Here is a 26,941-nt window from a genome sequence, read left to right on the forward strand (position 1 = left end):
GAGCCTGGCGGGCTATAGTCCATGGGGTCGCAAAGAGTGGGACACGACTGAGCGACTTCACACACGCACGCTAACTACTACTAGAAATCATGGACTACATTTGTGAATACAGGTAATATTTTAACAAGAGGCACAAAATAAGTAGGCTGTTACTGGATGGTCAACAGCTATTGAAGAGGAGGAGGAACAGGGAAAATGGTTTTCATGTAAGTCCCCACCAGGAGGACTGAATCGAGACCTCTTCCACCCAACTGGCTGTTGCCTAGAGTTCTGGATACACTGTAGGAGGGGAGGTGTGGGAGACAGCAGTGAAAGAAGGCTGAAGAAACAGTAAGTCCAGCGGCTGTCACTGTATCATGCCTGTTGCTCACTCCCTTGTTCCACTCCGTTTCCCTTTATCTGGTCCTTGATTTTGTGGGTAATTATGGTCTTCTGTCTTCTAGCTGTTCCCTTCTGGAGACGCCTTCCTTTCTGTTTGGGTGTCTTTACTTTCTGCTTGGTATTCAGAGAAGAGTGGAAAACAAGTGAATCGGGAGGAGCTGCTGGTGTACACAGCAAATTGGCACAACGGATTTCTGGGACGAGCAGGGTTGGGAGAGGAGGAGCTACTCATTGCATAGCTATCTGGGGGCACGGCAGCTGTTGGCAAATATCAAATCCAAACAATAACTACACTGAGACTTCTAGGGATAGGAGAATAGAGTCCTGTGTTAGACTGAACTTCCCTAACGACTGTACTGAGTATCTTTGTAATTCATGTGATAATATCCCAGTTACGCAACAGGTCCATTTTCACAAAATGTTTTTGTTCTTTGAAGAGTGTGTGTGTTGAGGGGTGGGTGATGATGGTGGTGGAGAGTGATGGGGGAGTAAGGTTTGGGAAGGGGTGTAGGTGGCAGGCTAGTGTCTGCCTTGACAGCTCTTCTGTGCCTTCTCAGGGAAATGACAAGGAGGGGGCGGCTGGGGGCTGGGTGTCTGTGGGGGAAGGACAGAGCCAGGCAGCGCAGTGCTGCAGGCGAGACTGCTCAAATCTTCCAGAGCAGTGCTGCTTAGCGTGGAGGAGGCGGAGACAGAAAGAAGAATGACACAGGATGCAGAGATGAAGGCCAGGAGCTCCAATAATGTTTCACCTATTTTCATCATCACTACATCACTGACTGAGGGTTGGGAAGGCCAGTGGGATTCCGAATACACCTATCAAAGCTTAAGGTAAATTAAACTGTAAAAACTGAGTTCAGTTCTCTCTCTATAGACATCATCCTTATTCACTAATGAAAAAAATTCTGCTACTGCCAGTGACATTTCCAGTGCTGGCTCCTATAGCAAAAGATGGATGCTGAAAAACAGCTTGTTCTTTATTCTTTTTTTCATCCTCAAAGAAACACTTTTAAATTGGTTAATATGTATTCAATTCATATCTGTTTACAGAAATAACAGAAATATAAAATAGAAACATACAGATCACTGATTTTTTAAAAGTAGTATTTTTGAGCCCCAATACTTGAAAAGTTTTAACCAAAACCTCATGAGGATAATAATACAAGAAAGACAAAACATGTGCCCTCAAAACTAGAAAATTTAATGAGAGAGACAATTCTAAAACAAACTGATGTTACATTTTATTATTAATCATTTGCATAGCAGAAAATGAAAATTTTATAAAAGTGTGTAGTTTTAGGGTAATACCAAGAGTTGATTTTGTTGTTCAGAGTTAATATTTAAATATCAGTAAATGACGTCAACCACTTATTCCTGACCCATCTTAAGGAGTAGTGATCTGGCTTGAACATCAAAGATGACAACAAAAATTAGTACATCAAAGATTACAACAAGGCAGTGCTGGTTCTGTGTAATCCTGATAAATACATAGCCACATACTCTATCCCTTTAATACCTTTTCAAGCTGTGAAAGTTAACTATCAGGCCAAATCTCCAGTCTAACATGTGGACATTTATCACATGAATGGGAGTGTCCTGGTATTTTTAGAGTTTCTCTGGAGGTAAAAGGCAATGGATATTAGAGAATAACTTGATGAACTACTTTTAGAGAACCTTTGCTTTGGGGAGCACATGGTCGTTTTCTATTAACTCCTGCTCTCTCAGGCTTGGTGGCGGGGGGCAGGGGGGCACTCCCAGGTACTTTTGCTTTCAGAGAAGGCAGTTCTTCTTGCCCTTGAGCCATGATTCTACCATTCTGTTATCTGCCACAGTGACATACAGTGGAGTCAGAGAGACTATTACCTCTCTGGTTTTCCTCCTGACACAGTCAAATAGTTAACCTCTTGGATAACTCAGATAAGTAGTAGTCTGGTGTGATATGTACATACATTAAGGAAAATACTGAAATAGGACTTCCCTGATGGTACAGCAGGTAAGAACCAGCCTGCCAATGCAGAGGACATGGGATCAATCCCTTGTCTGGGGAAGATTCCACAGCCAGGGAGCAACTAAGCCCACGCACCGCAACTACCGATGCCGCATGCCTAGAGCCCGTGTGCCCCAACAAGAGAAGCATCTGTGATGAGCAGCTCTTGAACTGCAACAAAGAGCAGCACCCACCTGCCACGACTAGAGAAAGCCTGCGCAAAGCAATGAAGATCCAGCTCAAAAAAATAAATTAAATAAAGTCTATTAAAAATTAACAACTTGTGTACTAACATAGTAAAAAAATTCTACCAAAAAAAGGGAAAAAAATAAGAAAACACTGGAATAGGTATGGCAAGTTACATTTAACCATGAAGACATCTTAGAATCACAGAACTGTAGCACAGGAATGAATCTTAAAGATTGCCAAATCTTACTGATGCATTTTACAGGTGACAAAACCGAGGTCTAAAGAAATACAATAAGATTCTCAAGGTTACAAAGTATTGTCAGTTTGAGCACTGGGACTCAACCTGTGGACTCTTGAGTCCTCTGACATTCTGTCAATCTACCTCAGAAAAGCTTCATCCAGAAACTAAGCATGATATTGCTCTTAAGACATGAATTCTTCTGTACTAATTCTTACTACACCTGGGCAAATAGAGACTCTTGATTCAACTGGTTTTCTTTCTAGACACTAGTTCTTCTACATGTCAGATTATCTGTAAGTTTACCAGTGGCGATGTGCTTACCTAAAGACATGAAACTGTTAATGTCAACAGAAGCCAGGATATTTGGGGGGTGTTCAGTGAGTTTCTCTTGAGTTCCCACAGCACTGTGCTAGACTCTGTAGCTACTATGACCTCAAACCAATCATTTCTAGTGGTTGCTGTCTAGAAATCTATGATGAGCTAGATTACTCATTTGGACTAGTAGAGCAATAGTTTCTTTTTGTTCTCTTATAACTAGCAGAAGCCAGGTAGACACACTCAAACAGTTAACCTCTTAGATGACTCAGATAAATAGTAGTCTGGTGTGATATTTAAGCACTCTAAGGAAAATACTGGAATAGGTATAAACAGTTACTTTTAAACATGAAGACATCTTAGAATCATATAGGAGTGTGATTTTAGCATAGGAGTCAATCTTAAAGATCATCTAAATTTGTGGTTCTCTGCATGTACTATGTATAAGAATATCCATACATTTCCTTCTAGCTCCTTAACTCGAGTTCCAGGCATAAACAGAGGGGAGCACAGCAAAATGGATGAGACTGGCCTCTGAAACCAGACTGATTAGGCGCAAATTCTAGTTTCACTCTTTACTGGCTGTGAAACCTGGGAGGCTTACTTAACCTCTCTGAGCCTCAAACCACTTATCTGTGAAAGGAAGAAAAGAGAAACTACCTCACTTGAGCTTCTGAGAGGACTGGATGAACTAATATTTGTTAAACTCTTAGAGAGCACCTGGCACTAAGAACCATATAAGTATTTTAAAAACAAACAAGATCCTGACGGTGATCGTTAAACTGCACCCTGCTGGTGATGAAAGAAGCATGAATATATATGAGATCTCAGCATCTCTTCACAAGGAAGCAGGAGAAATTCTTCAAGGACACAACGAAATTCACGCTCAAGCAGTGCAACAGACACCAATTGCAAAGAAATGGAGGCTGCAAAGAAGACTATGCCAGCAAGGCTGGGCACAGGCTGAGCAAAAGCTGACAGCAATGGATGCCAACAGCTCTAACAGGTAATAGCTGTAGTCATTACCCGAAGGATGGACTAGCCAGCCAGCCAGGAGGGAAGACTCATACATTTATTTTGAGAGAAAGGGTTTTTCTGTCACACTTAGGTGATTGTAGGCTATATGGGCTAAATGTCAGCAGAGTATTACATTCTTTCTCCCAACTCCGAGTTGAAGATCCTCACATGCAAATCAGGTTTTGCAGATCAGAAAGTGAAAGGATCTGAGACTTAATATAAAGATGAAAAGAAATTTAAAAGCCATGTAGCAGAGAGTTCTTTTTAAAAAAAGGGTACCTACGTTTGGGGGAGGCGTGTGGGCTGTCGGAGGCGATCTGTCTCATCCGTGTTCCGTGGCAGCTGAGGGCCACCAGTCTGGAGATGATGGCGGTTTTGCCGAACCCAATGTTTCCCACGATCACGACTCCCTGGTTCACGCTGGCGTTTGAACTTTGAAGCTGAGCATCTATTTCATGGAAAACCCAATCCCGACCGACGAACACCGACTCCGTGGTGATGCTGGGCACTTCAAAGAGCAGGGGCTTCAGGGAGATATCGGGAGGCCTGTAAGGTGCAAAGCGGACTGGAAGGAACAATAAGAGAACAGGGACTTAGGCCAAACTGTCGACACGGAGCGAAATAAAGAGCAAAAAATCAGTATGGTAGAGAAGACCACTGAGAGTTACACTGTGAGGGTATTCTGGGTTATTCAGAAAATAAGAAAACTCTGAATTTTGGTTCTGTACAGAGAGGCAATGATACATGAGCTGGAGCTACTTGTGACTGCAGCTGGCAGAACACAAACATGGCTGAAACAGCAGTAACTTATGTTACAGTCAGAAAGTCAGTGTGATACTCAAAATGATTTAACAATAGGGCTAGCCCAGGTGCTGGCAATTAGGAACAGTAGTAAAAACACAGGGTCCCTCAAGCCTCCTTCTTGGCCTGGGGATAACCTTTAAAATGTTGGATTGTGGGGATCTGTAGGGTTGGGGTCTCGGGAGAGGCTGGGGTGTGGCAGGGAATCCAGCTGGCTGACAGCATCAGCTCTTTACCAACCTGCAAGGTCATATTTCAGTATTTAATCACCAATACGACCACACCACTACACATCGGTCCCATGGAAAGCAATGTGAAGAGAACTTGTCTGTTTCTTTAAAAACACTAATAAAAAACAGTGATTCCTTTAAGTTCATTAGGATATTTTAAAATATATACATAGCAAGCATATTAGGGGAAATAAAAGCTCTGATGGTGTAAAAGGTTTTCAGTATGTTAAGTGGTCAAGAAAGCAGAAACTCAACTTTCACTAATGTCTCTACACCTGTACTGCTTATATTTATGCCAATTAAAAAAGATTTCTGGCTTCTACACACATGTACTGGGGACAAATCCTTATTGCTTTCCTCAAGACTTTTCTCTGTGCTTATGTAATTGCGAGACGTGCTAAGTGCCAAGCATGAGCTCTATGTGCAATGGTTCTCTAAAAACCTGTAATGTAACTTGGTTTCAATGGTCAATCTCCTAATAATACTTATGGTAAAAAGAAGTCCTGCCTGATCTCTCATATCTGAGTTAAATGTCTTCTTAACTGTTTTAAGAGTAGTTCTAGATGTACCATTAACCTCAGATATGCAGATGACACCACCCTTACGGCAGAAAGTGATGAGGAATTAAGGAGCCTCTTGATGAAGGTGAAAGAGGAGAGTGAAAAAGCTGGCTTAAAACTCAATATTCAAAAAACAAAGATCAAGGCATCCAGTCCCATCACTTCATGGCATATAGATGGGGAAACAGTGGAAACAGTGACAGACTTTATTTTCTTGGGCTCCAAAATCACTGCAGATGGTGATTGCAGCCATGAAATTAAAAGATGCTTGCTCCTTGGAAGGAAAGCAGTGACAAATCTAGAGAACGTATTAAAAAGCAGAGCCATTACTTTGCGTACAAAGGTCCATCTAGTCAAAGCTACGGTTTTTCCAGTAGTCATGTATGGATGTGAGAGCTGGACAATAAAAAAAGGTTGCGTGCTGAAGAATTGATGCTTTTGAACTGTGGTGTTGGAGAAGACTCTTGAGAGTCCCCTGGACAGCAAGGAGATCAAACCAGTCTATCCTAAAGGAAATCAATCCTGAATATTCACTGGAAGGACTGAAGCTGCACCTGATATGAAGAGCTGACTCATTGGAAAAGACTGATGCTGGGAAAGATTGAAGGTGGAAGGAGAAGGGGACGACAGAGGATGAGATTGTAGGATGGCATCACTGACTCAATGGACACGAGTTAGGGCAAACTCCGGGAGATGGTTAAGGACAGGGAAGCCTGGCATGCTGCAATCTATGGGATCACAAAGAGTCGGACATGACTGAGTAACTGAACAAGATGTATCATTTATTTTTTATATTATTATTATTTTTTAAAATTTTATTTCTGTATCATTAACCTTAGCACAGTACCTTGACACACAGTAGGTGCTCAATAAATGCTTACTGAAAGATTTAATTAAAAGCAAAGCATTACATTCTAACCCCATATTATATTTTGGAGAATAAATGTCAGAGGTGGGAAGGGGAAATTATAAAAGTGGAAATTAGGTCTACTTATGCTAAAGCTGAAACTCCAGTACTTTGGCCACCTCACGCGAAGAGTTGACTCATTGGAAAAGACTCTGATGCTGGGAAGGATTGGGGGCAGAAGGAGAAGGGGACGACCGAGGATGAGATGGCTGGATGGCATCACTGACTCGATGGACGTGAGTCTGAGTGAACTCCGGGAGTTGGTGACGGACAGGGAGGCCTGGCGTGCTGCGATTTATGGGGTCGCAAAGAGTCGGACATGACTGAGCGACTGAACTGAACTGACTGATACTGCTTATATTATTCTAGAACATACTTAAACCATTCCAACATCTTAATATAGAATCTGGAGATGGCAGCTTACTTGAGAAAAACACACACATGTAAACACTCTCACTTAAAACTATTGCAAAGCCATTTGAATGATAACTGAGCATTTTAAAAAAGGATAATTCCAAAAGTAGTACAAAAGTTAAAAATATAAAGTCAAACTCTAATAATAGAAGCAAATAGTTTCCTATGTCAGTTTTAAAATATCCCAAATTTTCACTTAAAAAAAGAAAAGGCTGTGGAGATACAGATACATGGTTACTCATAATTTCCGGATTCACATCTGTTTATCAAAATGTACTCGTTTAAAATACATATATATTTACAGAATTAGGTGAAAATTAGACTTTGACTTGCTAAAAATACTCTTAATTCTAGTGTCTTACAGTTAAATAGATTCTACTTTTTAAAAAAATTTTACTTTTCTTAAATATTATTTTATTGAGCTATAATTCACATACTGTAACGTTCATCCTTTTAAAGTATGTAAACCAGTGTTTTTTTAGTACATTCACAAAACTGCACAACCATCATTATTTAATTCCTAAAGATTTTCATCATTGTCCAAAGAAAACCACTTACCCATTAGCTGTCTCTCTCCAGTCTCCATTTCCCTAGTGCCTGGCAACCAAAAAGTTTCTGTCTTTTCAGGGTTGTCTATTTGAGACATTTCACATATATATTACCATACAATAGCCTTCGGTGTCTGGCTTCTTCCACTTAGCATGTTTTTGAGGTTCATCCATGCTGTAACATGTATCAGTACTTTTACTGCTGAACAATATTCCATTATATGGATATATCACATTTTGTTTATCCACTTATCATCTGACAAACATCTGGGCTGTTTCCACTTTTTGGCTATTATGAACCATGCTGCTGTGAACATTCATGTACAGGTTTTTGTACACGTGTTTTCAATTCTCTTGAGTATACTTCCAGGAGCAGTACTGCTGAATGTACTACTGGGTCATATGGAAACTCTATGTTTTAGCTTCTTGAGAAACTGCCAAACTGTTCTATTTTAGTTTTGTTATATTTTATGGAAGTAATACATATTCACTACAGAAAATTTAGGAATAGCAGATAAACAGAATAATAATCTTACTCCCACTAGCCAGAGAGAAACACAATTTACTTTTTTCCTGAGTTTTGTCTGTACCAATAGATACTTATTTTTAAAACAAAAATCATACTATAGATACCATTTCATAACCTGCTTTTCTTGCTTTGCTTAGCAATTCCAAAGTTCTGAAAAAGTGGATTCTGTCAGACTCGCCAACTTAACTGTTGCTTCAGTGGAAGGACTGATCCTTGGAGCGCTTCACTCCATCCTTTCCAATTATGTCACTTGACAGCAGGGGGCTGTTCACCATGCAAGGGGTTTCCTGGGTAGCTGAGTGCCCTTGGTGGGCAGACACTCACACAGACCTGCTGAGCTCTGGCTGAGCAATCACAGGACTCCCAGAGAAGAAGGAGAGAACAGAAGATCAATTGGCTTGATATGAGTCTAAGAAGAGATCTCAGGTCACAAACAGCTGGTTTCAGAACCAGAATCAAAACCTAATTCTTTTTTTTTTTAATACTGTAAATTAACTCATATATATATAATCTAGAAAAATGGTACTGATGAGCCTATTTGTAGGGCAGGAACAGAGACACAGACATAGAGGATGGGCTTATGGACACAGGGTACGGGGAAGGAGAGGGTGGGATGGACCGAGAGAGGAGCACTGACATGTGTCCACTACCACGTGTAAACAGATAGCTAAGGGGAAGCTGCCGTTTAGCACAGAGACCTCAGCTTGGTGCTCTGTGATGACCTAGAGCGGTGGGATTGGGGAGTGAGATGTGAGGCTCAAGAGGGAGGAAACGTACGTATACATATGGCTGATTTGCACTGTTGTACAGCAGAAACTAGCCTAACACTGAAAAACAATTATACTCCAGTTAAAAAGAATTGGTAAATTAAAAAACTCCTAATTCTGACTCCAAAATCCAGGGTTTTTTTTTTGCTTTATACTATGTTGTTTCTCTATAGCATATCAGTATTAAATTTGAAATCTGGTCATCAGTTATATCACTGATGACTGGAACTGAGCGGACTTGGCTGACTGGCTAGGCTAGCTTCTTTCTCCTTCACCTCTCCTGTGCTTCCCTTTAGAAATGGCATGATTGGCCAGAGAGAGAGAGAGAGAAGAGCTTCTCAGACACTCAGGTGCTTTCTAGACTAACAGACTTATCTGTTCAGGTCTAAGATTACTTAACATTTTGTCTCAAAAGGGGCTTTCAAGAACATGACCGATGCTGATTTATGATACAGGGTAAGTACAGACTCAACGTCAATGCTGAAGTTTCTGAGAAAAATTCTATTAAGATAACTTGTTCTCACGTTGACGTAATCTCTCATCATATTTTATTCTACTGAGAAAGCTCTGACATTTTGAAAAGTTATTTTAAAAATTTTCTAAAAATGTAATCAATTCACAAAAGCCTCAAGGGAAGAACAGACAAAATTAACCCAGCACCATATGGTAAAACAACTGTAGACACCAAGAACAGAACAGACACCTCAGAACCTAAGGCTTTTGTCAGATCAATATGATAAAAGAAAGCCACACTCTCTATGTACCAACAATAAATTTAGGGCATATGAACGAGAAGGCACCTTGGTCTGCACCGTGGGACATGGAGGTAATGAATACTTTCTGTGGCGTTCATCTTCCTAAATACATGTTTCTTTGTTTAGGAGATCAGTTGGCTTCCAAGAGATTTTCTAAAACAGAAACTATGGAAATAATCCAGTGAGAAAGCCATTGCAACTGTAGCTGAGCCAAGGGAAAAAAATGAGCTAAACCATACATTTAGCAACAGATTCAGTTCTCTAAGCCCTGGTACCCAAGAAGTGGCTGTCCCAGGGCAGCAAGAGACAGGAAGATCATCCCATGCTTCTCAAAACATTCCCAAGTATACCGCCATCTGGAATTTAATTTGAAATTTGTAAAAAAAAAAACAAAAAACAAATGATGTGTGGTTGAAGAGAAGGGCAGAATGGATAGATATATGATAGAAATAATAAAACATTAATGACATAATCAAGGCAAGTATATGAGTGTTTATTGTGAAACTTGTCCTTTTGGGGGTATATCTGAAAATATTGCTAATAAAATGTTGAAAGAAAAAGCACTGAAAGGAAAAACATTCCCATAGAGTACACAAATACGAAAAGTTTTGGAAAGCAGTTTTTTTCCTTTTTAAGAAATGTAATAACCACTCAAGACTCAGATCTGTGTGTACATCTCTTCAATGCAAATTAGGCTTGTGAGAGACAAATGAAAGCTCTCTAGGAAACGGTCTCTGTGAGACCATCAATATGAATAATCATGTATCTAGACTTACAGAGAAAACTGACCTTTCTTTAGCTAGAGCAAAGAGTAAACATTTAAAAAACAAACAAAAGTGCATTAGGGCTGATAGACCAGCTTGTCCCAACGCAAATATAAACAGCTGCAGCCAAAGGAAAAGGGGAAAGGGAAGTGGGGGCAAAAGAGCTCTAACTGGATTTAGACTAAAGCATATTTACTCATGGAAAACAACCATGAATCATCTGAAAAGAAGTCAGTCACGGGACTGGCAGAAGAAAGGGTCTGTGTCATACAGCCAAGGTCTGGTACAAACAGTAGGGTTGTACTTCTTCACATTCCTCCACAATGGCTGTAAAGTCTAGCCTGGAAGCACCTCTGTTCCTCAGAACAAAAGATAATTTCAGGCTTATTCTTAGGGTTCAGGCTGCGCATGTTATTCTCCACACAGCACAGGAAAAACACAGGTGCTTCAGACAAAACCTGGTATCACATCAGCACCCAACATAAGTCAATAAACATGTTAATTTTTTCTTAAGTATGCTTATGAAACCAAGGCAGGGCTCATCTGCCTACTGAGTTTCTTGAAGGCTCACACTTCCATTTACAAGAGTCAATCTATGTAGGGTCTGTTGCTTATTTATGGCACTCAAGAAAAGAACTACAGTAGGCAGGTCCTCTTACCTAAGGAAATGGAGTTTTTGAAAAATGTAAAGCAATTTGAAGCAGGTCCTAAGAAACAATCTAAAGATAACAGCTTGAGAAATGTTCATTCCAGATAACTTCTGCTTTAAAAAAAAAAAAACACAAAACAGATTAAATAAAGCAGAGTCACTTTCGGGGTCAGCAGGGAAACCTATAGCAGAGTGGGTAAAACTAGACTTGAAGCCAGGCTGCCTCAGTTGGTATCCTGTCTCTGTTACTCACTAGCTGTGCAACCTTAGGAAAGTTACTTATGTTCTTGATCTCTCAGTTTTCCTCATCCTTAAATCAGGGATAATCATGACATGGCAGGATTAAAGCAAGTTAATACAAAAGTGTGCCTAGGACAGTGTCTGTTGGTTAACTGCGGTTGTGGGTACTTCTGTCCATACCATCAAGCCAAAAAAGAATACAGTGTAACCTAATCACCTTCCTCCCACACACATTTATTTAAAACAAAACAATGAAAAGGATATTGAGAACTCTCCTAGAGCCCTCACCCCTTTGAACTGCTGACTTACATCCCTTCATCCTTTCACCCCCCTAATATTTTTAAAAAAATTTTTATTGGAATATAATTGCTTTACAACACTGGGTTAGTTTCTGCTGTACGACATCGTGAATCCGCCATAACTATACATATATCCCCTCCCTTTTGAACCTCCCTCCCATCCCACCCCCCATTCCACCCATCAAGGTCATCACAGAGCACCGAGCTGAGCTCCCTGTTCTATACAGCAGTTTCCCACTAGCTATCTATTTCACACATGGCAGTGTTATGCATGTCAACCCTACTCTCTCAAATCTTCCCTCCCTCTCCTTCCCACCCCTGTGTCCACAAATCCACTCCACATCAACACCTCTACTCCTGCCCTGCAAATAGGTTCATCAATACCATTTTTCTAGATTTCATATATATGCATTAACATATTATATCTATTTTTCTCTTTCTGACTTATTCACTCTGTATAAGAGGCTCTAGGTTCATCCACATAAACTGACTCAATTTTATTACTTTCTATGGCTGAGTACTATTCCATGGTATATACATACTACTGAAAGAACCACACTTGCTGTCTTCAGTTCCATAACAGTAACTCATTCTAGTCTAGCTTCCTCCCACATTACTCTGTTGAATTGTTTTGGTTAATGACACTAAAGATGGTCTAACTTTTAAGTCCAGTGAATTATTTTTAGTTTTTATGCTTAACCACAGCTCGGTACTTAATACTTTTAACATATCCCCAATTTTTGAAATAAATTCTTGGGTTTGACATAGTAACACTTTCTTCTAGTTCTTTTTGGGCCCTCTCTTCCTCTTCTTCAATGATTCTTCTCTTCTGCCTCTCTCTGAAATACTGCCAATCTTAGGTTATATATTTTATTGTTTTCTTTTTCTTCATGATCTTCCTGGGTAATCACAAAGGAACAGACTGATGGCTTTTACAACTATCTAAGTGGTGATGGCTTATATTTGTCTTCCAGATCCCAGTTCTAAACTCCTGTACAGCATTCTCAGCAACTTATAAGAGTTATCTCTGTGAATTTCCAGTAGGTATCTCAAACTTAAAAGGTTTAGAACTAAAGTTTGATCTCATTCACCTTAACCTATTCTTTATCTTCCATTCAATGTCTCAGTTCATTAAATATTCCCATCTGTCTGGTCTCCCAAGATAGAAACCTGGGACTTATCAGGACTTCTTTCTGGACCTTCTTTATATCTGATTTGTCACAGGACTTATCAATGAGTCTTAAGGAATTTCTTTCAGATATATTCCTGTTTTCTTTTCCCATTCCACTGCTATTTATAGTGATATAACCTCTGGAGGAGCTTCCAGATCATTCTAAGCCTCAGTTTAATTATCTTTAAAATGAGGATAATAAGAATATCTATTTCATAAGGCTAAATAAGAAAATGCACATAAATTTCTTAGTTCAGAACATAATTAATCCTCAATTGAGTGACAGTCATATGGTTTAGATTCTCAGCATCTCTTGTTTTTCACCATATACTTCAACAAGCTTTTTTAAATATAAATTTATTTATTTTAATTGGAGGCTAATTACTTTACAATATTGTATTGGTTTTGCCATACATTAACCTTATATCCCACACATTCTTCCTGTTTTTAGCCATCAACTACATGTATCTGATAAAATCATGTCAGCATCTACACTTCCACCCTTGTATCTCATCAACTTAACCCTACCACAATCACCCAACCTGGTAAGTCCTTACTAACTAGGGCAGCTCTTGTCATAGGGAATATACATTCAATAATGTTTAATAAATGAATTCATGAATGAAAACAGTGAATATGAATTTTCCATTCTCAACTGCAGGGAAATGTTCACAGACTTGTCTTTGGTAGAACAGGAAGGCTACAGGAAGACAGTTATAGGATGCAAACTCAGGTCTTTGAAAATCACTTGAACTGTACCATGATAACAAAAATAAATGAATCATCTGTTTCCCACCTTTCAGGGATAAATTCTTATTTAAAGTTTACTGTCATAAACAATATAGCCATTAAGTAACAAGACATTTGGAAAAGAAAAACTGTTATTTTCCAAGCTCTGTGCATATCACAGGGAAGGCCTGGATGCTGGCCAAGACATTGATAATCAAACAATCATATTCCCACAGGAAGCTGGGAGAACGGAGAAAATGTGCTTTAGAGCTAGTGTCCAAAGAGGATAGAATATATATTTTTTAAAGACTATTTTCCCTTTCTTTTTGAAAAGTTACTGAGAAGGCTGATGCCACACACATCCATTTAATAACTAATGTCTTGCTAATGTGACATGTGGGATGTACTTTGTGTAAATAACAACTATATTTAAAATTCCTCATTATTATAGGTAAAATATGTATTTTAGCTTATAGAAAACGCAGTTCTAACCATCAAGACAGTCATTTTCTGATGAAAGATGGGTTGATGCTTTGGTTCATCTATAACTTTCATTTTAAAAATCTGGAATCCAATTTCTATTTCTGGCCAACATGAAGAAACGTGGACTAGATCTGCCCTCCCACGTAAAACCAAGATAAACAAACAAAACTCTAGACAGAATATATGAAACAATGGTTTTCAAGACACTAGACAAAGGCAATGAGTAATAATAATCCCTGAGAGACGGAAAACAAATGAGGTAAACTCTATGCCCACTCACAACACTGACAGAATTTTCAGACCACAATGTAGGGAGGGAGAATCCAGTCAGATTCTGACAGACTCCCTTAGCTGAGTAGACGGAGCTGAGAATCCAGGGAGACTAAGGCAGTGACAGTTCAAAGGACAGACAGCTATAAAGAAATAATTCTGGAAACCTGTGGAGTAACCTTGAGTCATCAGAGCAGTGACTGACGCAAGTGTGAGGATTAAAGAGAGTACCTGCTGCTTACATAGGGCCAGCAATAGTGCCTGTTTCTTCCAGCCATAATGGAAAACCTCACAATGTACAGGACACTGGATATATCCAGGAAGATCTTGACCCGGTAGTACAGAATAATGACACCTGCAAATATTGTTCTGATTCTACTCCAATCGTAAGGACAAGACCCCAAACTGATCATGCTATTTCCAAATAACTAATGCACATTCCAGAAAAAAAGCTGAAGAATACTTATAGGAATACAAAAATATACAACACCCAATAAGGTAAAATTCATAATGCTTGGCATCCAAGTGAAGATTAACAGGCATGCACAGAAGTGGGAAAATATGAACCATAATTAGGAGAGAAACCAATCAAATGAAACTGACCCAGAACTGATACAGATGTTAGAATCAGCAGAGAAAAGTATTAAAAACCATGATTATAACTATATTCAGCATGTTCAAAAGGGACATGGAAGATACAAAAGACAGAGAAAAAAATCAGAAATGAATAAAACACCTACATGGGATTTGTGACAAATTTGACATTACAAAAAATGAGTAACCTTAAAGACATGGTAATAAAAGCTATGTAAAATTAAATATACAGAGAGGGACTTCTCTGGTGGTCCGGTGATTAAGAATCTGCCTGCCAGTGTAGGAGACACAGGTTTAATACCTGGTCCAGGAGGATTCTACATGCTTTGGAGCAATTAGGCCTTTGCATCACAACTAATGAACCTGCATTCTAGAGCCTGTGAGCCACAGCTACTGAGCCAGAGTGCCACAGCTACTGAGGCCTAAACACCTAGATCCTGTGTTCAACAATGAGAGGCCACTGCAAGGAGAATCCTGTGTACCACAATGAACAGTAACCCCGCTCGCCAAAACTAGAGAAAGCCTGCATGCAGCAACAAAGACCCAGTGCAACCAAAAACAAACAAATAAAATACACAGAGAAAATAGATAAAAATTTTCAAATTATTAAAAATAATTTAAAAAGCATCAGTGAACAGTGAGACAACTCCAAGTAGTCAAATAATAAGCGTAATTAGAGTCTCGGAAGGTGGGGGACAAAAAATACATTTAAAGAAAAATGGTTATAGAATTTTCAAAATGATAAAAACTATAAATTTCCTGATCACGGAAACTCAATGAGATTCAAGTGAAGAAACATGAAGAAAATGACACCAAGGCAAACCATAGTCAAACTGTTCACAACTAGTGATGAAGAAAAAATCTTGAAAGCAGTCAGAGAATAAAAAGACACACTAAGTACAGAGGAAAAAACATAAGGACGATAGCAGATTTCTTGTCAAAAATAATGCAAATGAAAAGGTAGTAGACCTAAAGCTTTAATTTATGGAAAGAAGAAAAAAAAAACTGTCAATCTAGAATTCTATACCCATTGAAAATATCTTTCAATAAAGACTTTTCATACATATAAAAGCAAAAAAAATTAATAATTAGTCACCAGTAGATCCGTAATATAAGAAATGTTAAAAGAAATCCTTCAGGCAGAATAAATATGACACCAGATAGAAAAATACAAAGAAAGAAATGAAGAACACCAGAAATGGGAACTATGTGAATTAACATATAAGATTTTTAAAAAACTGGGGTGGGAGGTGGGAGGGGGGTTCATGTTTGGGAACTCATGTACACCCGTGGTGGATTCATGTCAGTGTATGGCAAAACCAATACAGTATTGTAAAGTAAAATAAAGTAAAAATAAAAATTAAAAAAAAAATAAAAGATAATGACCTTTACATGGGGGTTGGTGGATTATAACATTTACATAAGTAAACTGTCTCACAATAACATAAAGGCCGGGAGGACAGAAACAAAATTATACTATAGCAAACAAAACAGTTACCATAACAGGCTTGAGACTGCTACCCTGAGAAAGCCTGCTTGCAAGGCTGGTCCTCACCTGAAGTTTGGGAATGTGGATTTCAAGAGGATTCCCATGATTCCCAGAACTAAAAAGAATGGCTCACTGTGCCTAATTTGTTTGTACAAACAATACTGCTTATGCTGAATGTTTGCTTTTCTTCTGGGAGTCTGGAATTTTGGTATGTTTTAGGCAAGGAGGTCTACATAAAAAATTTGGGCACTGAATCTAATGAGCTCTCATGTTCACACATGTCACAACTCATTGCTGGAGAAATCAGATGCATCCTGTGTGACTTTACTGGGAGAGAATACTTCGAAGCTTCTGTCTGGTTTCCTCTGGACTTTGCCCCATGCATCTTTTCCCTTTGCTGATCTTACTTTGTATCACCTTACTGTAATAAAGCGTAACTATGGGAATGACTATATGCTGAGGACTGTAAGTCCTTCTAGTCAGTTAGTGAATCTGGGGGGAGGGCACCCCAAACACAAGTATCATAAATGCCCTGAAAAATTAATCAAGAGAGACCACGTTTTTGGCTCATAAGAAATTGTGAATAAATTTAAAAGAATTCATGCTGTTCAAAGTATGTTATCTTGACCGATAACACAACTAAATTAGGAATCAATAGCAGAAATTTATCTGGAAATTCCTGCAAAATATCAGTGAGTTGAAGAAAATATCAAAAAGCAAAACAGTATTTTAAAAGTGAAAATACAAAATCTGTGAACTACAGCTAATGCATTACTAAATAAAGAAACTTATAGCATTAAAATGCCTATGTTAGGATAGAAGAAAGGTCTATGTCAATGACCTTATCTTTTACCTCAGCAAATTAGAAAATAAAGGAAAAAATCCCAAAGTAAGCAGAAGGAAACAATAAAAATTAGAGTGGAAATAAACAAAATAATAAAAAGAAAAACAACAGAAAAAATTAATGAAAATAAAAATAAAATTACAATAAGCTTAATAAAACTGATAAGCCTCTAAGCAGACTAATAAGGAAAGAGAGAAGACATACAATACCAGTAAGAATAGAATAAAAAATGATGGGCAAAATGACTAAAAAGGGTAAGGGGATACTATGAACAACTTTACACCAATAAATTTCAACAGGTTATATAAAAGAGACACATTTCTTGAAAGATACAAACTAATGAAACCCACTAAAGAGGAAACACATAGCCTGAATAATGTATATCTAATAAAGTAATTGAATTGACAGCCAAAATCTCTCCATAATGAAAACTCTAGACCCTAATGGCTTCATGAACAAATTCTACCAATAATTTAAGGAAGAAATAGTATCTATTTTATACAAACTCTTTATAAACCTAAAGAGAGACTACCTTCTCATTACTATGATATTAAAGCCAAAGATATTGCAAGAAAACTACAAACCAATATATCTCATGAACATAGATGCAAAAAACATATACAAAATTATAGTAAATTGAGGCCAATATAAAAAAAATACATCATGATCAAGTGGATTTTATACTTGGAATTCAACGTTGGCTTAACATTTGAAAAATCAATGTAATTTATTACATTAACAAAGTAAAAAAGAATACCTTATATGATTATTCCCACATACAGAGAGAAAACCCATTTGACAAAATCCAACACAAAATTCTTGATTTAAAAAAAATAAACAACTCTTAGCAAACTAATGAAAGTAGTTTCAATCCAATAAAGTGCATCTATATACAGAGAAAACCCATTTGACAAAATCCAACACAAAATTCTTGATTTAAAAAAAATAATCAAACAACTCTTAGCAAACTAATGAAAGTAGTTTCAATCCAATAAAGTGCATCTATTGAAAACCTAGAGTGAAAAACTGAATGCTGTCTCCCAAAGATCAGAATAAGGCAAGGATTTCTGCTCTCTTTGCTTCTATTCAACACTGTACTAGTTCTAGTCAGAGTAATAAGGCAAGAAAAAGAAAAAGGAAGAAATAAAACTATCTTTATTTGCAAACAACATGATTATCTATGTAGAAAAGCCTACAGAGTCTATAAAAAAGCCATAAGAAATAACAAGTGAGTTTAGCAAGGTTTCAGGATACAGGAACAACATACAAAAATAAAAAATCAACAGTACTTCTATATAATTGTTAATTAGCAATGGACAATTAGAAATCAGAACAAAAGCAATACTATTTTTAATAGCATAAGAAATACAAAATACTGAAAGATAAATATAAAAAAATATTTTCAACATCTGTACAATGACAAAACATTTCTGAGAGAAGGAAGACCTAAATGAATAGAGAGACATATTATGTTCATGGACTGGAACATTCAACATTGATAAAAAGTCAGTTTTCCCCAAATTGATCTACAGATCCAATGCAGTCCCTGTCAAAATTCCTGCAGACTTTTTGGGTATAAATTTACAAGTTTCACATGGAAATACAAAGAACCTAGAAAAGCCCTGAAAATAAATAGTAACAGTGAAGGGTTAACAATCGCAATTTTAAGCTTTATTATCAAGTTATAGTAATCAAGAAGGTGTGGTATTAGCATCAAAATAGACAAAGATTAATGGAACAGAAGTAGTCTAGAAAGAGATCCATACATATATGGATGACTGATTTTCGACAGTACAAAGGTGCAAAAGGAATTCAGTAGAATAGTCTCTGCAATGAAGGATGTTAGAACAAATAGAAATCTATATGCCAAAAAGAAAAACCAAAAACTCTGATACATACAATGCACCACATATAAAATTAACTCAAAATCAATCAATCACCTAAACATAAAACTTAAAATTGTAAAATTTCTAGAAGAAAATATAGGGGAAAGTATTTGTGACTTTTGGTTTGCCAAAGAACTCTTAGATACAATGCCAGAACAATCCATCAAAGACAAAAATTTATAAGCTGAACTTCTAAAAACTTCTGTTTCAAAAGATACTGTTAAGAGAATGAAAAAACAAGCCATAAACTGGAAAAACACATTTGCAAAGTGGTGGTGGTTGGTTTAGTTGCTAAGTCGTGTCCCACTCTTGTGACCCCATGAACTGTAGCCTGCCAGGCTCCTCTGTCCATGGGATTCTCCAGGCAAGAATATGGAGTGGGTTGCCTTCTCCAGGGGATCTTCTCGACCCAGGGATCGAACCCAGGTCTCCTGCATTGCAGGCAGATTCTTTACTCACTGAGCCACAAGGGAAGTACACATCTGATAAAGGACTGGTATCCAAATTATGTAACAAACTCAAAACTCACTAATAAGAAAAGAAACCACCCAATGCAAAAGTAGACTAGATATCTGAACAGACACTTCACTAAAAAAGACATTTGATGGCCAATAATCATATGAGATGATTAACAATAAGCACAATGTGGTACAGCAGATTCCTAGAACCTTTTTATCTTGCGTGACTCAAACTTCTCATGCCCACTGAACAGCAACTCCCCATTTTCCATTCCCTGCAGGCCTTGGCAACCACCATCTGGCAATTAGGGTTTATACGCAACTGTTTCCCATTCCTAACACCCCAGTGTACCGAACTAAGTACAATAAGCTATTGTATTGCTATTATTAAAGATTTTTATATTATATTGTCTCTGATATAAGATAGCATGGTGGTTAAGAGCACAGGCTCCAGAGTCTACCAGATATGAAATGAATCCTCGTACTGCCAATGACTAGACATTGTAACTCTAAGCAAGCTATAAACCTCCCTAAGTCCCAGTTTCTTTACTACTACCACTTGCATCAAAGAGTTATGAGGATTAAATAACATGTTTAAAACTCTTAGCACTGTGTCTGTAAAGAATAAGAACCCCAATAAATGTAAGCTATCATTTGTTATCTATTTAAAAGTTTCCTATTCTCAGCATTTGTCTTAGTGTTTTGGGAAGTCTACTGTATTCTATTAATGTGAGGATAAAAAAGGTAAAAGGCTTAGTTTACTCTGGGAAATAATACTTTGGGTCTTTAAATAACTTGAATATTAAATTTCAGCTTTCAGACATTGGTCTTATAGAAGAACATTTGGAGAAAAACTTTGAAGTCATTTCTGAGTGGAATTTTCAGGAAGGGAACAACGATCTTTGAAAAACAGTTAAAGAAAAAGGGAAAATCCAACTCTCCCTAATGTTGCCACTTTTTACATGTTTCCTCACATTTAATACCTCAAAATGTAGGAAAAATATAAAAACAGTAAAGATTTTAAAATGTGAAACATCTGATAAAAAGTATATAACTATATCAACATTGTTTTTTGTTATTAGATTGTTGGTCTTGAAGGTGAGATTTTTACTGGAGAATCAGAACTGACCAATTACTTGAAATTTAAGATTAAACATTTTTAGACTGAACACTCAGTGATGAAATAGCTATGACCCTACAAAGGAAATTCTCCAGTGCTATATTTTATTAGTATCCGGGGAAGTTATTCCATAAAAAATATTTTATTACATACTGCAAGGTTGGAACGCTTAACATCATTTTACTGAATCAAAAATGTTTTACAAAGTGTTACCTAAATAAATTTCCTGGCATTATGGTAACTTTAATAAGATTTAGTCACTTTTGGAGAAAATAAATAGAAGGATTAACTGGGAAGCTATTCTTTAAATCTAATTTAGATCAAAACATAAAAATGGCTTAATGGTTATTTATTTTTCTTTATTGCACTTAAGGCATTTAAAAATATTTTCAGTGACTTATTCCTGCAGAATTAATTATCATGATTAGAATTTCTTTCATGTTACTCCACAGCCTTTCTTTAAGTAGTGTGTTATTTAATGCAAGAGGTTGATCCATGCCTGTTAGAAGATTAAATGGTTTATAGACTCCTCTCTCTCAAAGGTTAATTGTTTCTTTTCAGGTCTTTCTGGGGGAACTTTGGTGCACATTAGCCACTGTTCATGCTTTCAAATTTTAAGATAAAACTTACCAACTAAAGCTGGTTTACATAAAAACCAGACCCGTGGGCCTGTCTGTAGCTACTTTAACAAGTAGTGATCCATTTAAAAAATCAATGTATGGCAAAACCAATACAGTATTGTAAAGCAAAATAAAGTAAAAATAAAAATTAAAAAAAGATAAAGAAAGGCAAAAAAAAAAAAAAACAACAATTAGTTTGACTACTCCAAAAAGTATAAATCCTTTTCTAACAGACATTCAAAGACATCTAGTTTGAGCACTGCATTTTCAAATTTTAGGGTTTTGCAAAAGAGCTGGCTAGGGGTGAGAGCATCACCTCATAAACCAAAACCTACAACCTACTTGAATATTTATATTAGGCAGTTATGTGCATGCAACTTTATTTCTGGATTTTCAATTTACCTAAAAAGAAAGAAATTTAATCTTGTAAAAACAAAACAATGAACAATGAGACAGAAAAGACTGATGGAAATATCCCCTTGTAAATGTGAGAGCAAGCCAGGCAATGATGAAGATGACTAAGCAACCTCAGGGATGTGTGACTCAGTGGTTTAATACAAGCTGATTAGCTTCATGACATACATCTTAGTCATCTTTAGAAAGGATTCATTGTTTTGGAAAAGGAAGGGACTCATAAATGGCATGAAGCACTGATTTTATTTGATAAAAATTCAATTATTTGCTTTGACAAAGCCAAGTTAACTGTGGCAGGGTCAATTTCACATCAGTTCTGCCAGTGAGTCAAGACTATCACTTGCATATATGCCCCCTCCAACCTAGTATCTATTAAAGCGGCTATTACCTAAATCCAATGCCTGTGAATGGCCATTTATGTAATGGGATTTAGTAAAAGTCCTAAGGAAACCAACACATATCGAGAAATGAAACTTTAATAAGGAACATATAATCTCTTTAAGCACAACAGCGTGATTATGATTTCATATCAGGTAGGTTCCAGCGTCTTATCATTAATAATCTGTTATTAATTTACCCCAAGTAGCTACCATTATTCAAAGTCATTATGCTATGGTATGCTCTGTGTATTTTAACGCCCCTGATTCCATTTATATATTCCATCATAAGATTTACAATATTTATCCATAAAAACCAACACCCTCTTCTTTCCTTTTACTGGACAGCAAACTTAGTTTCTGTCTTTTTCTGGGTAAAAGAGATTCCATTAGGATGGTCAGAAAGAGTGAGAAGTTTCAGGTCTAGCATGAAACTCCACATTTACACAGTGTGATTAAATTAAAAGTGGACCCTCAAAACAATTTTTAAGATTTGAGTTAAACACTTGAAGGTTTCAAATTAGTATCTGTCAAGGACAGTCAGGCTTTGGGACCCAAAAGGCACCTGCAGTAGGTTAGTCAGCTGTATCCTCTGCACTGGGACACAATCTACTGTAACTCTTTTGTCATTAGAGTTCAAGCTTTTGGATGGTTGCCAGCTAGGAAACTACTAACTCGCTGAACTAAGACTCTGACCAGTGCACTCATGTGACCTCCTTCTCATCGTTGGGCTGGGTCTCTGGAAACATAAATTTCACTAGAACAGTTGTTCAAAACAGCTGTCTTGAGAAAGTGAAGAAAAAAAAAGTTTGTTTTTTTTTTACTAATGAAGCAAATGTTAATACTAATGCCTAACTTGAAGATCCAAACTGTAGCTCGTGGATTATCCCAGCAACTTTTTTTCAAGCAGTCAAAAGACTATTATTACGGTCAAACAACTGCAGTTATTATTAAGGTAACTGCTAAATGAACTATGCCTATACTATTAAACCATGTCCATGAATAACTTCTAACCAACTCTCAAACTACACTTTCCCACATTTCTGCAAACAGGCTGTATGATCCTTAAAGGTATAAAACTAATTGTCAATTACAATAGTATCCTCTAAATTCGTTTTTCTTAAAGTGTGATCTTGGAACCCCTGAGGCTTCTCAAGAAGCTTTTAGGGGTCCACAAAGGCAAAACTATTTTCATAATACTAAGAGGTTATTTGCCTTTTTCACTCTCATTCTCTCACAAGGGTCGGGTGGAATTTTTCAGAGCTCACATGATGTTAACATACAATGGGTCTATTAAAAAAAGAAAAGAGCATGTATTTTAACAATTTCTCAGTTTTAATTTATAATGTGGCAAATATCAATTGATATAACTCACGTAACACAAATGTTGTAGGGTCCTCAATAATTTAAGTGTGTAAAGAGTTCCTGGGACCAAAAAGTTTGAGAATCTCTGCTCTAAACAAACTAGTATGGGACTGCCTGTATGAAGTGTCCAATGCTTGCCACCTCTTCATAAATTCAAGGGATTTTGTTTCAGATAATCTCTATCCTTGAAATCTGTCCATAAATTTAATACCTACTGGATATACTACATTGCACATGATCATTAACTACCTTCTGTGAAGATGCAGGTTCATTTAAAACCAGAACTGTAATTAAAAACTATCTAACAGTACTGGTTTGAGTTATACTTTAAAATATAGAAAGATGTATCTCTAATGTAGAAAGATATATCTTAATGTACACTAAAAAAGGTCTTCAATCACTTTATTACTTTTTGGGGGTAAAGCTGCTTTTACTTCCATCATAATCAGAGTTAGGGAAAGATATAAAACTGAAATACAACTGCAATTTGTATGTTCCTTTACATAAAATTAGAAAATGTGATGTGACATGTTTTTTTAAAATTATGCCAGGAAAACAATATGATTCTGTTTCTATAATAAAATGTAATGTTTTAGATATAACAATCACAAAGTATAAAGGCTTGTGGAGAAGGCAATGGCACCCCACTCCAGGACTCTTGCCTGGAAAATCCCATGACAGAGGAGCCTGGTGGGCTGCAGTCCATGGGGTCGCTAAGAGTCAGACACGACTGAGCGACTTCACTTTCACTTTTCACTTTCAGGCACTGGAGAAGGAAATGGCAACCCGCTCCAGTGCTCTTGCCTGGAGAATCCCAGGGACGGGGGAGCCTGGTGGGCTGCCGTCTATGGGGTTGCACAGAGTCAGACACGACCGAAGTGACTTAGCAGCAGCCAAACAGGTCTACAGAAACACAAGGAAGTCTGTTCTCGTTTACTTTCCTTTCTTGTCAATGTCTAAGCTACAGAGTTCATTTGTAAACAGTAATCAAGATAACATGTTTTTGAGGGAAGGTTATTGTCTACGGCCTCAAAGTTCTAAATTAACATAAACTAATTTTAGAAGGCAAAATACTTCTTAGTAAACACTCATCTCATGGATTACTGCACTCATCTGGATGGCATGTTCCAACCTTTGACTGCTAAAACGTGAAAGAAAAGACAACTTTAAGGAACTGAAACACTAACATCATAATACTGCAGCATCTTCATCAATGGATGTCTTGCTGATCCTGTTAACTACACCAACTGTCTCACTGTATCTCACTGTGCACACTGTTCACTGAGCCCAGGGTAGGCAAGGTGGGAGCAGGGAAGCTGGAAGAAAACTCAAGGAGTCCTCGGAACTGCAAACATGTTTATTCTCTCCTGAGTGGCACGGCAGCTGTGGCGGCAGACAATGCTGTATTCTCTCCTCTTGTGGTTGAACCAGCGGACACAGCCTTAACGCAGCCTCACCACCATAATGCAGCCGCAAAGACTTTTTCAGGTGGAGCTTATATTTGCTTACAGAACATACGTAGCCTGTGGTCAAGCGAGTACCTTGTGATGTGCACGTGCAATGTTATCAGTGATCTTGCTGCTAAGCTGCTAAGTCACTTCAGTCGTGTCCGACTCTGTGCAACCCCATAGATGGCAGCCCACCAGGCTCCCCCGTCCCTGGGATTGTCCAGGCAAGAGTACTGGAGTGGGGTGATCTTAGCTGTTACATAATCATTATTTACGAAATGTGGGGCGAGAGTGAGAGGGTGTGGGGCGAGGGAGACCGACCACGCCATCTTAGCTGATTTGCTCTTTCCCTACAATGGCCACCTCATGCGAAGAGTTGACTCATTGGAAAAGACTCTGATGCTGGGAGGGACTGGGGGCAGGAGGAGAAGGGGACGACAGAGGATGAGATGGCTGGATGGCATCACCCACTCGATGGACGTGAGTTTGAGTGAACTCCGGGAGTTGGTGATGGACAGGAAGGCCTGGCGTGCTGCAATTCATGGGGTCGCAAAGAGTCGGACACGACTGAGTGACTGAACTGAACTGAATAATGGACAAACTCCATCTTTAAGTATGAATGTAAACAATAAGTTGAAACCCTATCTGCAAGGGACAGGATATTAGTTTTGTGAGGAATGCATTATTCAGGTGGAGAGCTTCCTAAAGATTTAGGTACGCTTTGGAAAAAATCTTTGGATGCACTTTAGGCTGAAGCTCGGTGAAATGGAAAAGATTTTTGTTGTATTGTTTACACAGCTGATATCTATGTGTAAACATCAAACTCACCAGAGTGTATTTGTCAAACATCTTCCTAAATCTTTAGATACTAAAAGCAGACATGTGCCATCAAGTATCAGTGGAGGCCAACATGAAGAGGTCTCAAAAACACACAGCTGAACCATCTGTAAAACAGACGGCCAGTGGGAAGCTGCTGTATAGCACAGAGAACTCAGCTCAGTGCTCCTGATGACCTAGAGGAATGGGATGGGGGTGGGGTGGGGAAGGTAGTAGGGAGGCTCTACAGGGAGGGTATATATGTATAAGTACAGCTGATGCACCTTGTTTTACAGCAGAAACTAACACAATGTTGTAAAGCAATCATCCTCCAATTAAAAAATATTTTTAAAGTACACTCGCAAAAAATACACCGCTGTATTATACAAAAAATACACGTCATTAATTTTGTTTTTGATGTAGTGTCAAATCCATTATTTAATGACTAGCAAAGCAGAAAATATTATCAACAATATCAGTATGTTTTTCAGAATGTGATGCAAGGTTATGCCAATGTGGTAGATTTTCATTCAAATCTTAGATAAGATCAACAGTTGTAGCCAATCTTCTTTATTATAGCCATGCATTTTGGCCTTGGCACAAATAATTTATTTGGTCTTTGATTAAATTTATTTAGGCTTTGGACATAATCTACCAGCATAAAAATAGTACTTGACATAATTCCACTTTCTGGGATAAGCAACTAGTATGTGGCTAACTGAAGAAATGATGAAAAGCAGGATGGACAGGATTGGGAACTAAAACCATGAATGAGGGTATCAACTCACCACTGTTGATGACAGGTATGGTAACTGTAGCAACACAACCAATTACTTCACGCTCATAGTTGCCTAGCCATCAATGAAAAACCATCAGCATAATGACTTCCAGAATGGACAGTAGGCATGTGTTTTCTGAGTCCCTTCTTGTGTGAACTATGCACATGGTGCTACACAGATTAGAGCAGGGCATGGGATGGGTGAGGAGAACAGAGCAAAGATGAAGACAGTCTAAAGAGAAAATAAGCTGCACCCGATGTAGTAGAGCTATGGATTTCTAGATACGAGAAAAAGCGAGACCATTTGTTAAAGACTATCACAGATTGGTTGTGCAAACAAGAGGCACAAGCAGAGATACCAATAACAGGCTTCTCAACTAGACTGTGGTTTTAATGAAATGAAAGTCTTCAAAAAGATCAGGTGCCTGACTGAAGAAGCACAAAGAGCCTAAAGAAGGTATCTGAGTGGGAAAGGATAAATTGTTTACA

General features: G+C 37.8%; 1 protein-coding gene across 1 annotated transcript in view; it reads right to left on the reverse strand.

Moving 5' to 3' along the window:
* Positions 1-26,941, reverse strand: part of TANC2 (tetratricopeptide repeat, ankyrin repeat and coiled-coil containing 2) — a 361,965-nt gene that overhangs the window by 90,616 nt on the left and 244,408 nt on the right. The window contains exon 10 of the mRNA XM_040245030.1: positions 4,411-4,692. Coding sequence (XP_040100964.1) covers positions 4,411-4,692 — 282 coding nt within the window. The remainder of the gene's footprint in view (positions 1-4,410; positions 4,693-26,941) is intronic.

The sequence above is a fragment of the Oryx dammah genome, unplaced genomic scaffold, assembly GCF_014754425.2.
Source record: "Oryx dammah isolate SB20612 unplaced genomic scaffold, SCBI_Odam_1.1 HiC_scaffold_8, whole genome shotgun sequence".
In the NCBI taxonomy this organism is placed as follows: domain Eukaryota; kingdom Metazoa; phylum Chordata; class Mammalia; order Artiodactyla; family Bovidae; genus Oryx; species Oryx dammah.